This window comes from Mus pahari, chromosome 10 (assembly GCF_900095145.1).
Source record: "Mus pahari chromosome 10, PAHARI_EIJ_v1.1, whole genome shotgun sequence".
NCBI classification, from domain to species: Eukaryota; Metazoa; Chordata; class Mammalia; order Rodentia; family Muridae; genus Mus; species Mus pahari.
The window spans coordinates 112,968,320-112,982,140 of NC_034599.1; the positions used below are offsets into that span (position 1 = coordinate 112,968,320).

Below are 13,821 nucleotides of genomic sequence, written 5' to 3' on the forward strand. Positions count from 1 at the left end.
CAGGCTGGCCTCCAACTCAGAAATCTGCCTGCCTCTGCCTCCCGAGTGCTGGGATTAAAGGTGTGCGCCACCACCGCCCAGCGCCTTCCTATTTCTTGGCTCTCCCCCATCACCCTGTCTTACCCAGCTCCTTGAGCCTCAGGGCCTCAGCCCCTCCCTCCTCCTCTTTTCCTTCCGCCGCTGCAGCCGCCGCCGCCTCCTCCTCCAGGTTCTCACCTTGCCCACAAGAACAGACAGACAGAGCTAGAACTGGAACTTCAAAAGATGCCATCTTGGTGGCACTCTCTGTTTGAAGATGGCTCTGCCTGTGTGGTGAGGTTTGCGATGGCTTTCTTGAGATGCAGGCTCACTGAAGTCAAAGGTCTCATTAGCATCAAGTCCATCCACGAACAAAAGTGTTCCAAGCCTTACTGTGTGTTAGGGCTATTGTGTGAGCTCGAGCCATTTCTGGGCCATTTCTCCCATTGTGTAACAGAGGAGAGAGATGGACCCAGGTATAAAAACAATGGTAACCCCCACCCCCACCCGGCACCTTGCAGGCTGAAGAGGAGACTCCTAGTGTTGCTGGCAGATGGTCACCTGTGCTCAGGCCTCTGTGGCTTTGCCTTGACTAAAGAAAGACACCAAGTCAAAGGTCAAGATCCCTCCTGAAGCTTCTTGCATCTGGTGGCGGCCCAGCACTTGGGTGTGACCATCTGGCTTCCTCTTTCCATCCAGGAGACAACTCCAGAGTTCCCAGTGACGAGAGCCAAGAGTCGCACTGAGATAACACCACAACGTGGCTTCTCTGTGCCCACCACAGTGTGGCTTCTCTGGGCCCACAGATCTCCACTCCCTGCTGTTCCATAGGTGCCACACTGAAGGGTGCGCTCCGGCTCAGGTCCACACTGAGGGGTGCGCTCCGGCTCGAGATCACACTGAAGGGTGCGCTCCGGCTCGGGTCCACACTGAGGGGTGCGCTCAGGCTCAGGTTCTGCTCTCACACCATCCTGACTGAGCAGGTCCTTGCGCGTGTCTCTTACCTTACCTGCTCTGAGAGACTCTGGAGCTCACTTCACTCTCCTACAGAGCAAGAAGGATGCTGGAGATCAAAGCACAGACTCCTGCCCCACGGCGACTGAGCAGAGCCTCTTGTTTTCTATTCTGGCTCTTCTAGACCTTAGGCTGTGCCAGGAGAGAGAAGCGTTGAGTCCCACAGAAACTGTCCACCATGAGTACCCGGAAGTTCAGAGGCTGAGCACAGAGGTGCCTGGCCTCGGTAGCACCTGCCATGGAGAATGGACACAGACCTAGAAATTGAGTTTACTGAGGGTTATTATAAATTCTTTTTCTCCCTAGCTCTTCCACCTGCTGCCTAAACTGGGTATGGTAACTCAGTGCAATCCCAGCACCAGGGAGGCTGAGAGGGACAGTGATCTAGGGCTCAAAGATGGCTCTAGGTTCAGTGAGATACTCTGTCTCAAAAAATAAAGTAGAGTTTGAAGAAGACAGACAACATCAACCTCTGGCACCCCCTCCCCAAATACATGCACACACATACATGCATACATACACATGTACACACACACACACACACACAGGAGATTTCAGGAAATCTCAGAGACTGAGGCTCCACCCATCTGGAACACAGGACCTGGGCACCAACATTTTTAACATTCTCCACAATCCTAGAAATGGATAAAACTGAGAACGCTTGAGAATGCATAGGAACCATAATCATCATTTACTCGTAGGACGTAAGTAATGAACAAAGCCATCAGAGTCTCTACACATGAAGTGAAGATAAGCCAGCAGCTCACTACCACTCCCCATCTGCAGCCTTGTACCTCACAGCAGCGCACAAGATGCCTTTTGATAAAAAGCATCCTTCTGCCCTAACCACCATCCGGCTGTGTGTGAGACCACTGAACTAACTTAAAGCCAGGGCAGGCCTTAGAGAATGCAGTGTGGCTGCTTTGAAGTTTCTGTGCAGTCCCGGGGAAGGTTTGTATGCAAGATCCACTCACAGGAAATCAGCTGTGCACTCTGACAGAGAGGTGGAGTGGCCACACTCCTGACACACTCACAGTGAGGCCAAATTCCCTTAAATCTCGAAGCCTCTTCCCTTTGATATAATCAGTAATTGTAAGAGCTTGAGACTAATCCCCTGCCAGTTCCCAATTATAATTATTAGTGCACATTAATTGCACAAAATAACAGGCTCCCCAAGTCTCACTCCTGTTCTTTGATAACCCCCTCTTCTCCTTTTTGACTCTTTACATTTTATCTTACTTTATTTCTATTTCTATTTCTATTTCTATTTCTATTTTTTGTTTTGTTTTGTTGAGACAAGACATCACTATGCAACCCTGGCTGTCCTGGAACTCACTCTGTAGATCAGGCTGGCCTCCAACTCACAGAGATCCTCTTGCCTCTGCCTCTGTCTCTGCCTCCGGAGTGTGCCGCCATTTTCGGCCCCTTTTTATTTTAAAGTTTCTATATAGGACAAGAAGCGCACACTACATGTCTGGCTTAATTTTTGGACTATAATACCATCCCCCATCCATTCAATTGCTCCAAATGAGATCATGCTGTTCTATCTGGCTGTGTGATATTCCTATCGTGACTTGGGCAATACTTAGAATCAAAGCAGAAACATTGTTTCTAGCCAAAATCCAATAAAGGTTATATGCAGTTAGTGACCCCAAACTGAATGCTGAGAGAGAAAAAAAATCACTGAAACAATTGGTGAAGTTAGAATATGTACTTTTTTTATAATAGTGTTTATTGTGCTGGTGTTAAGTTTAAAGAATACTTGTATTTCCTGTACATGGATGGGCATTTTTGTCTGCATGTGTCTGCATGGTCAGAAGAGGGCACATGATTCCCAGGAGCTGGAGTTACAGCCACCATGAGGTGCAGGAAGGGGAACACAACTCCTTTAGAAAGGCAGCCAGTGCCCCTAACCACCTTACCACTTTGCCAGCTCCCGGTGATAAATTTCTTGGTGCTGATAATGGTACCACTTTTTCAGAAGAGAAGTGACTCCTTGCTTTTACAGAATTCATTCATTTAGGGAGAAAGGAACATGGGGGAACCCATTATTTTTCTCAAATGATTCAGAAAAATCTACCATAGCACATAGAGAGAATGATGAAGGTAGGTCGTAAGAATGCTAATACTCAGTTCATCTGAACGAAGAGATCACAGCTTTTTGTACGCACTGTTCAGTGTCCCTTTCTGTACCATTTTAGAAGCATAAGAAAGTCGTTTGCCTGTAGGGAGTGGGAGGGCATCTAGATAAGAGATAAAGGTCGCCTCAGTGGTTGTTAAAGTGTAATTCTTAACAAATACTTGGTTCTAGATCTCTTTAGAGGAAATGGCTCATCTTTTAAACAATCCCTTTATGTGGAGATTATTATTAGCCCCCCCCCCCCGTGGCTCCCGCCCATTTCACTCTGGAATGTGTTCCAACATACCCATACTTGGTACAGACACAACCATAGTACATGGGACATCTTACCCTGATTTTGCTTGTTTCTTTGTTTAGATAGAGTCTAACAACATAGCCTAGGCTGAGATATACTATGTAGATCATGATACTTCCCCCTGAACTTGAAAGCATTCTGCCATAGCTTCCCAAGTGCAAGGATTATAGGTGTGCGTCACCCGCCTGGTTTTAATTAGATTTTTTTTACAATGATTTTTTTTTTCTGGGCATTGAAATGGTCTTCTCTCTGTTATTCATTACTCTTCCTTAGAATTTCATGATGTGAACGAGTCTTGATTGTTCAACTCCTTAAAGGCTAACTACATAATTTGTGGGAAGCGGGTGCGGCCGCATGGGCCAAGATGGCATCCTGGCTCATTGCCAAGCCCCATGATCCCTGCTTGTTTACCAAGAACCTGAACATGCGCACTTGAATGATCATGTGCTGTCTGCCTGACGCATAGCGTCATACAGGATGATATTGAGTCACTGGCCTATCAACGCGCACCCTGTCTGCGTGCATGGCTCGTGTACAGAGCGTGCTGAATGCTGATTGGATGATGAAGAGTGGTGAGAGACAAGTTCAGAGGATGGATGCGGATAAATTGGGCGATCCCCCAGAATAAAGCGGAAGCTGCTTGAACCTTGTCTTGGTGTATGTGTCATCTTTTCCCCACCTCTGCTGGCCGGAGTCTGGGGTTGCGGCAATAATTTATTTATTTATTTTTTAATTCTTTCTAATTACACGTGTTTGAAATGTTTGGGAAAAAAGAGTAGTTGTGTACTGGCTCATTTGATAGTCAACTTGATACCAGGAATCACCTAGACAGAGTCCAGGGGCTGTCCAGACTGGGTAGACCTGTGGGCATGTCTATGAAGAACTACCTTGATTGCCTTAGTTGATATGGAAAGACAGTCCACCGTGGGTGGCACCATTCCCTACGCTTGGAGTCCCTGCCTGAATAACAGAGAAGAAAGCTAGCTGAGCACAAGCCAGCACCATACATGTACCAGTTTTCCTTGCTCTTGACTGTGATGTGACTAGTCGTTTTAAGCTCTTGCCACCGTGACTTCCCAGCAGTGATGGACTATGGCTGGAATTGTGAGCCAAGCAAACCTTTTGGTCTGTGAAGTGGTCTGAATGATAAAGGCCCCCATAGGTGCATGTTTTTGAATGCTTGCTTCTCAGCTGGAAGAACTGTTTAGGAAGGATTGAGGGCATGGCTGTCTTCATTAGGGTTTTACTGCTGTGAACAGACACCATGACCAAGGCAACTCTTTTTTTTAAAGATTTATTTATTTATTATATGTAAGTACACTGTAGCTGTCTTCAGACACACCAGAAGAGGGCATCAGATATCATTACAGATGGTTGTGAGCTACCATGTGGATGCTGGGAATTGAACTCTGGACCTCTGGAAGAGCAGTTGGTGCTCTTAACCACTTAGCCTTCTCTCCAGCCCCCCCCCCAGCCCCAAGGCAACTCTTTTAAGGACAACATTTAATTGGGGCTGGCTTACAGGTTCAGAAATTCAGTCCATTATCATCAAGGCAGGAACATGGCAGCATCCAGACAGGAGGAGCTGAGAGTTCTACATCTTCATCTGAAGGCTGCTAGTGGAAGATAGACTTCCAGGTAGCTAGGACTAGGGTCTTAAAGCCCACATGCACAGTGACATATCTATTCCAACAGGACCATACATTCTAATAGTGCCATTTCCTGGGCCAAGCATATGCAAACCATCATAATGGCCTTTCTGAAGGAGGTGTTGAAAGAGACCAGTGGGTTCTGAGGTTTCAAAAGTTCATGCCAAACTGGGCGTGATGGTACACGCCTTTAATCCCAGCACTCAGGAGGCAGAGGCAGGTGGATTTCTGAGTTTGAGGCCAGCCTGGTCTACAGAATGAGTTCCAGGATAGCCAAGGCTACAAAGAGAAACCCTGTCTCGAAAAACAAAAACAAAAAATTCATGCCAGGCCCAGTCTCTCTCTCTCTCTCTCTCTCTCTCTCTCTCTCTCTCTCTCTCTNTCTCTCTCTCTCTCTCTCTCTCTCTCTCTCTCTCTCTCTCTCTCCTCTCAGCCATTTTCTTTAGCACATGCTCACTTTGTTCCTGTCAACATGATAACGGACTAACCTTCTGAAGCTGTAAGCAACTCTCCAATTCCCTTCCTTATGAGAGTTGTTGTGGTCATGGTGTCTCTTCACAGCAATAGAACAATAATTATGACAGTCTCCTTGAATGCCTTTTGTCAGTGTGTTGTATCACAGTGACAGAAATAAAAGTGTTAGAAAATGAATCTTGGGAATAAGTGAGTGTCAAAACCTCCCTACCTAAGTTTCTATTTAGTCCCCACAAAATAGGGCACCAGGTACCCCAGGAAAGTCCATTGTGCTCCACCTCAAGAGTGAGAGATGTAATCAGTTTTCCTTGAATACAATGTGCTATAAATCTCTGGGGGGGGGCACCTAAAATATCAGTATCCTGCCATTAACCATGTTTTTTCACACTCAACCTTGTTGTTTTGTGGTTGTATCTTCAATGGTATGTGGCAATATCCCTATAAACAGCACTTTTCCCAGGCTGTTCTGTCAGATCTTCTGTAACTTATGTGGGAAATTAAACTTATTAGATGGCAAAGACTTTTCTGATAGGTTCATTTTACTATCGATAATACAAGAGCTTTTAGTTAAATTTTATTTATTTATCTCTGTATGAGCTTTTTTAAAATACAGGTTTCTGTCTGCAAATTCTTGTAAACAAATGCTAAAGGATTTGTAGTTGGAAATGAGAGTGTTACTGTAAATAACAAACAGAAAGGCATACTCTAAAGAAAAACAATGTTGATTTGAAAAGAGTACAATGTTACAATGTGCAGCAAGATTCACAGTAACCACCAGTTTATACCATGAGGATGGAGCATGGAAAATCCAGAAACACAAAAATGAAGATTGGGTAAGGTACTTTGAAACAGTATTCCCTGGCCTCAAAGATTAATCCTAATGGCGCCAGTCTGAGGCTGAGCCCATAGTGGGTGGACAGATGTCCCAGCAATGTTTTCTGTAGCGATGTTTTCTTTTTTAAGGTTGTGGGGGCATTGTGTGGGGTGTGGCTTGGACAGTGGTTTGTTGGAAAGGTTTGTTTTATTTTAGGCTACAGAGACAAGTTGGCGATTAAAAAGGCTATTGCTCTTGCAAGGTTAATTCCTAGCACTCACATGGTGGCTTATAACTCCAGCTCCAGGGGATCCCATGCTAGCTTCTGTGGGCACTGCACACATGTGACATTTACTCTCCCACACAAATGTAGAGATAAAAATAAAACTACATCCCTTATTAAAAGAGTTTATTTGTGTGCGATGCACACCCACGCATACGCATGTTTGCTCATCTGAGTGGTCCTGTAGAGGTCAGTAGAGGCTGGAGGCATCCATCTCTGCCTCCTCCTGAAGCAGAGGCTCTCGCAGAATTCATGATTTCTGTGGTCAGCTGGACTCTAGCAAACCTAGAAACCCTGTCATCTTTGCTCTTCTTAGAGCTGGGGTTACAAGCTTTTGCAGGAATGTCGGCTTGGTACACAGGTGCTGGGAACCAAATTCTGGTCCTCGTGATTTATAAGTGAGTACTCTTCACTGCTGAGCCGTTCTTTCTGTCTGTGGTGGAAGTTCTGTGTCATTGCCTTCCAGGGAATGTGAGGACCCTTCCAACGCAACCTCATGGTTCGTTTGTTTGTTCTTTCCTTCCTTTGTTCATTCACTAATTAATTCTTTTTTTTTCCCATCCTTCTTCCTCAGGTGGTTCCAACAGGTCTTGTTTTCAAATATTTAAAGATTTTAAAGATTTATTTCATGTGAACAGGTCTTTTGCCCGCGTGTCTGCCTGTGCACCACATGCATGCCAGGTACTGGAGAAGGCCAGAAGAGGGCATAGCATCTCCTAAACTGGATTTAAAGCCAGTTGTGTGTTGCCAGCCATGTGGGGGCTGGGAATGAACCTAGGTCCTTTGGAAGAGCAGCCTGTGGTGCTCTTACCTGTTGAGTTGCTCTCCGGCTCCTTTATCTCACATTAGGGTCACATAACCTACTCCATTTCAGTCCTGATAATTTTCATAACAGATAATCCTAAAAGATTTTTTTTCTAGTGTTATCTGTCTTTTAGTTTTAATGCAGGTTAATAAGAGGGGCCCCCTGAGCTGTGCTTCAGAAAGCTTCAGTGTAGGCTCGGGCCTTACCATCAAATAGCTGTGTGTGTGTGTGTGTGTGTGTGTCTGTATAGATGAGCGTGTGAGCATGCGAGCATGTGTGTGTGTGTGAGAGAGTGAGTGTGTGACTGTGTGTGTGTAACTGTGTGTATGTGTGTGTGACTGTGAGTGTGTGTGTATGTGTATATGTGTGCACACCCTTGCCTCCCCTGTGTCTATGTGTGTTCATGGGGTGTGCACACGCATATACAACCTGTGAAGGCCAGAAGTTGATGCTAGGTATAGTCCTTGGTGGATTCCCACTCCATCTTTTGAGAAAGAGGCTTTCACTGAACCCAGGGCTTGGTTCTGTCAGAATTGCTGGCTGTGGAACTGCATGGATCCTTCAGTCTGTCTTCTCCACAGGCTGGAATCCCAGGCAGATGCACTGAGCTCGGCCTTTTATGTGGATTATGAGAACTTCCACTTGCTCAGTATGCATTTTGCCTACCCAATCTCTCCCCGTTGTGCTGTGATACTGGAGTGATTCATTTCACTTCCATGGAATTAAACATTCAGAATGAAAGAGTTTGAGCGTGAGAAGAGAAAGACAGACTGGCAGGTTGTCTTAGTTAGGGTTTTACTGCTGTGAACAGGTACCATGACCAAGGCAACTCTTATAAGCACACTTAATTGGGGCTGGCTTACAGGTTCAGAGGTCCAGTCTAGTATCGTGGTGGGAAGCATGGCAGCATGCAGGCAGGCATGGTGCAGGAGCTGAGAGTTCTACATCTTCATCTGAAGGCTGCTAGTGGAAGACTCACTTCCAGGCAGCTAGAATGAGGGTTTTAAAGCCCACACTCACAGTGAGTGACACACCTACTCCAACAAGGCCACACCTCCCAATAGTGCCACTCCCTGGGCCAAGCATATAAAAACCATCACAAAGTCATAGATAGATCCCAAGACAATAATTCCAGTATTCAGGAGACAGAGTCAGGCAGACCTATAAGTGCTAGGCCAACCTAGTCTACATAGGGAAGTCCAGGCTAGCTTAATCTACACAGAGGGGACTAACACAAGGGAGAGGGCAGATGCATGAGTGGCCCTGCTGGGCAGGAATGGGAGCCAGTTGTCTCTGACCTGGCACATCACTGATGGAGTTGGATTCATACTTTCCATCACCACGACAAGCATCAGCAGCACCCAAGAGTCCGGTATTCACCGTCAGCTCGGCACTGACATTTTCTTATCGCTATTCTGTCTTAAAGGCCGGGGCTTGCCCCAAGCTCTGTTAAAACCTCTTGGTGAGAAGAATTATAGGCGTGAACTGAGGTGTCAGAAGATGCTTCTAAATGATAAACTCACTCACCAGAAGACAGGTAGATTCACGGGTCACAGAACAGAAGCTGAGAGGAACATACTGTCACCTGAATAGTGTCTAAGTGCTGAGGCCAGAGAGGGGAGCACATGCTTGCCTCGCTAGTTCTCAGGGAGGCAGAGATGTGGATCCCTGGGGCTCTCGGGTAACCAACCTAGCCCAATTCGGGAGATCCAAACCAGAGAGAGACCACATCAAAACAACAAAAGCAAATAGTAAGAGACATTAAGAGCAAGCCGTTCTAGCCGGGTGTGGTGGCACACGCCTTTAGTCCCAGCACTGGGAGGCAGAGGCAGGTGGATTTCTGAGTTTGAGGCCAGCCTGGTCTACAAAGTGAGTTCCAGGACAGCCAGGGCTATACAGAGAAACCCTGTCTCGAAAAAAAAAAAAAAAAAAAAAAAAAAAAAAAAAAAAAAAAGAAAAAAAAAAAAAAAAAAAAAAAAAAAAAAAAAAAAAGGCAAGCAAGCGGTTCTACTGAGCAGTACTGAGCAGTAGTGATGCATGCCTTTAATCCCAGTATTCTAGAGCCTAGGCAGGTGGTTCTCTGAGTTCAAGGCCAGCCTGGTCTACAGAATGAGTTCTAGGACAGCCACTGTTCGGCAAAGAAACCCTGTGTTGAACAACAAAACAAACAAACGAACAAACAAACAGGAACCAAGAGTAAATGGACAGATTCCCTCCCATACCACCATCCAAGGTGATGACCCCTGCTTATCTCTGCCCCAGATCTGAGGTGAAAAGACAGGAAGAATGTACTGAAGCTGAGAGTCAAGGAGCCCTGGTTGCAGAGCACACTGTTCCATTGCTCTGGAGGCAGGGTGGGGCTGTCCCAAACAGCAGAGGGGTTGGGGCTGTAAGTCAGAGGTAGCTCTGACTGTCTTGGTTCGTCCTTTGGATTGGCTGAGGCATGGTATAAGTGCCCAGGAGGAGGAGTCAGCACAGGAGCAGACACGGCAGAGGAGCGGGCAGCTCTGAAACCTCAGAAGAAAGGCTCGCTCAGGTACCGGGTAAGAAGCATCCTTGGGGTTAGGACTCAGAGGCAGTGGCAGGGACCATTTCCTCCTTACAGAGAGATCAGGAGAAAGCTGATATTTCGAGATCATAAAAGTTTTGAGTGACTCCAAAGCCTGAGCCCACAAGCATGTGTGTCTCTTGGTGGCTGACAGGACAGTAGCATGTCCCTTGCTCTCAGAAAGGGCTGAAAGCTCTCACAGGAGAGGAAAAATTAGGCAAGACAGAATCTTCTGGGGTCAACCTTTCTACACAGAAAACTTCCATTCAATCCCACCTGCTTGTATGTCTTACAATGGAGTCTTAGAATCTGCCTTGTGGGGGGTGTGGGGAACAGAACCTAGGGCCTTGCACAGGTTAAGCATATGTTCTACCAGTGAGCTGTGCCCCCAGGCCCTGTAATGTTTTATTTCGTGTTAGGTGTGTGTGTTTGTGTGTGCGTGCGTGCATGTGTGTATGTGTGAATGTGTGTGTGTGAATATGTGTGTGTGTATATGTGTGAATATGTGTGTGTGAATATGTGTGTGTGTGTGAATGTGTGTGTGTGAATGTGTGTGTGTGAATGTGTGTGAATATGTGCGTGTGCGCATGAGCAAGAGGTCAGAGGTCAGCCCTGGTGCCGTGTTTCAGGCGCTCTCCCCTTGGCTTTGTGCTCCCTAAGCAGGCCAGGCTGGCCAGGGCCACGGAGCTCTGCCTGTCTCTGCCTCCCCTGTGGGCATTGCCAGTTCACACTGCCACACATGGGTTTGGGGGTTGAATTGAGGTCTCCATGGTTGCTTAGCAGGCACCTCGCTTACTGAGCTATCTCCTCGGCCCCAGTGTTTGACACGGCTGAATTCCAGCCTTTACCAGGCTGACTTGTGGTGAACCCGATGCTTCTCATTTTGAGAAGAATTGGGATCATCTTTCTTTTCTATTGCACTTTAGATCACTTGGGGGGGGGGGGGTTATGGAAGCGATGAGTGAATGAACTAAACTCAAGAATATCATAGGATACATCTGAAGCAAAATACAAAATGAGACATCATGTACGTAGCATAGGAATACATATGAATAGGAATACATATGAATACAGTAGTATACAACTGTAGTCTGTTGAATACATATATACTTTGTTTGTTTGAGACAGGGTTTCTCTGTGTAGCCCTGGCTGTCCTGGAACTCACTCTGTAGACCAAGCTAGCCTCGAACTCAGAGAGCCACCTGCCTCTGCCTCCCAAGTGCTGGGACTAAAGATGTCAACACACCTGGCCTGTATTTTGTTTGTGGATCTATAAAATTAAAGAGAAGCCAAGCATGGTGGTGTGTGCTTTTAATCCCAGCACCTGGGAAGCAGAGGCAGGTGAATCTCTGTGAGTCTGAGGTCAGCTTGGTCTGCATAGTAAGTTCCAGGACAACCAGGGCTATATAGTGAGACCTATCTCAAAAATACCAAAATTGACTGAGAGAGAGAGAGAGAGAGAGAGAGAGAGAGAGAGAGAGAGAGAGAGAGAGAAGCCAAGCAAGATGGTACAAATCTGTAATGCCTTCACTTAGAAGACTGAGGCCGGAGGATCATGAGTTCAATGCCAGTCTGGACTATGTAGCAAGTTCCAGACCAGCCTAAACCACTTAGTGAGACCCTGTATAAAGGAAGCAAGGTCTAGGGAGAATAGCTAGGTGGTAGAGCGCTTGCCGTACACTAACACCCTGATATTGAGTCCCAGGGAGAAGGGGAGGTGTTTAAGGACTTCAATGTGTGCATATAGTCCTCAGCACCTCTCACGTGCCTGTTTGACCAGGTCTTCCTGCCTCGATGGATTACACGATGGAGCCCAACATCACGATGACAGACTACTACCCTGATTTCTTCACTGCTCCCTGTGACACAGAGCTCCTCCTCAGAGGCAGCATGTTGTATCTGGCCATCTTATACAGTGTCTTGTTTGTGCTGGGCCTCCTGGGAAACAGCCTGGTCATCTTAGTCCTCGTGGGCTGCAAGAAACTGAGGAGCATCACGGACATCTACCTCCTGAACCTGGCCGCGTCCGACCTGCTCTTTGTCCTTTCTATTCCCTTTCAGACCCACAACCTGCTAGACCAGTGGGTGTTTGGGACTGTGATGTGTAAGGTGGTCTCTGGCCTTTATTACATTGGTTTCTTTAGCAGTATGTTCTTCATTACCCTCATGAGTGTGGACAGGTACCTGGCTATTGTCCACGCTGTCTATGCCATCAAGGTGAGGACGGCCAGCGTGGGCACAGCCCTGAGCTTGACAGTGTGGCTGGCTGCGGTCACAGCTACCATCCCGTTGATGGTTTTTTACCAAGTAGCCTCTGAAGACGGCATGCTACAATGTTTCCAGTTTTACGACGAGCAGTCTTTGAGGTGGAAGCTCTTTACCCACTTTGAAATCAACGCCTTGGGTCTGCTGCTCCCCTTCGCCATCCTCCTGTTCTGCTACGTCAGGATCCTGCAGCAGCTTCGGGGCTGCCTGAACCACAACAGGACCAGAGCCATCAAGCTGGTGCTCACCGTAGTCATTGTGTCTTTACTCTTCTGGGTCCCATTCAACGTGGCCCTCTTCCTCACATCCCTGCACGACCTTCACATCTTGGATGGATGTGTCACGAGGCAGAGGCTGGCTCTGGCCATCCATGTCACAGAGGTCATCTCTTTTACACACTGCTGCGTGAACCCCGTCATCTACGCGTTCATAGGAGAGAAATTCAAGAAACACCTCATGGATGTGTTTCAAAAGAGCTGCAGTCACATCTTCCTCTACTTAGGGAGACGAATGCCGGTGGGGGCGTTGGAGAGGCAGCTGTCCTCGAACCAGCGATCTTCCCATTCTTCCACCCTGGACGACATCTTGTAAGGGGGGTGTGCAGGGCAGGCAGCCTCCACCTGAATCCCCCTTCCTGGCCCCAATCTTCTCCCCTTCCCCCATTCACTTCTCCCTTCCCCTCCTTTTCCCACTTCTGGTTTACAGAAACAGAGTCTCACTATGGAGCCCAGTCTGGCTTTGAACTCTCAACCTTTCTGCCTCAGCCTCCTGAGCGCTGGACCAGCAGCACCATCCTACTTTAAAAGAGATGGAATACATGGTTTTCTTTCTTGCCAGGTTTGGTTTCCTAAAATGTATTGACGAATACTCCTATTCTGAGGAGCTGAAGAGACGACTCTGCAGCTAAAGGCACTTGTTCTTACTCTGAGAACTGGACCCAGTTCTCAGCACCCACATGGTAGTTCAAACAATCTGCAACTCCAGTTTCAGGGGATCCGGCGTTCCCGTCTTGTTCTGCAGACACTAGGAACATATATAGCGAGCATACATAACTGCAGGCAAAACACTTACACACATAAAACAAAACAAAATAAAATCTATTCTCTGAATTGGTAAAAAGTGGTATTTGTGTAAAAAAATGGCATTACTTGCTCTTTGAAAGTTTGATACAACTTATTAATAAACCAATCCAGGGTACTTCTGTACAAAGATTTGTATTTAATTATCAGACAGAAATGTTCAGCCTTTTTTTTTATCTGCTTGTGATTTGTAAGAAATTCTGCTATTCTCTTTAAGTTCATACATACATGAGTATGAATTCTTGACAAATAATTTTGTTGAACAATCCTTTTTTAGTATAAGGATGTCCCTTTCTGGTCCTGATACTGATCATTTGTGGCTCTCTTTCTGTGTGTGTGTGTGTCTCTCTCTCTGTCTCTTTGTCTCTCCCTCTCCTCCTCCCTTTCCTTCCCCGCCTCTCCTAGATCAGTTTTGTGGGACTTATCTGCTGCTTAAA

General features: G+C 46.6%; 1 protein-coding gene across 1 annotated transcript; it reads left to right on the top strand.

Annotated features, from left to right (window-relative positions):
• The first annotated feature begins 9,986 nt into the window (after positions 1-9,986).
• Ccr8 (C-C motif chemokine receptor 8) lies at positions 9,987-12,918 on the top strand. Its single transcript, XM_021208068.1, has 2 exons — positions 9,987-10,035; positions 11,821-12,918. Exon 2 carries the CDS (start codon positions 11,835-11,837, stop codon positions 12,894-12,896), a length of 1,062 nt encoding a protein of 353 aa, XP_021063727.1. The 5' UTR covers positions 9,987-10,035; positions 11,821-11,834; the 3' UTR covers positions 12,897-12,918.
• Positions 12,919-13,821: the final 903 nt, after the last annotated feature.

Bases quoted from the DNA above. Each gene is read 5' to 3' on its own strand.
- Ccr8 (XM_021208068.1), top strand. From the start codon at position 11,835: ATGGATTACACGATGGAGCCCAACATCACGATGACAGACTACTACCCT.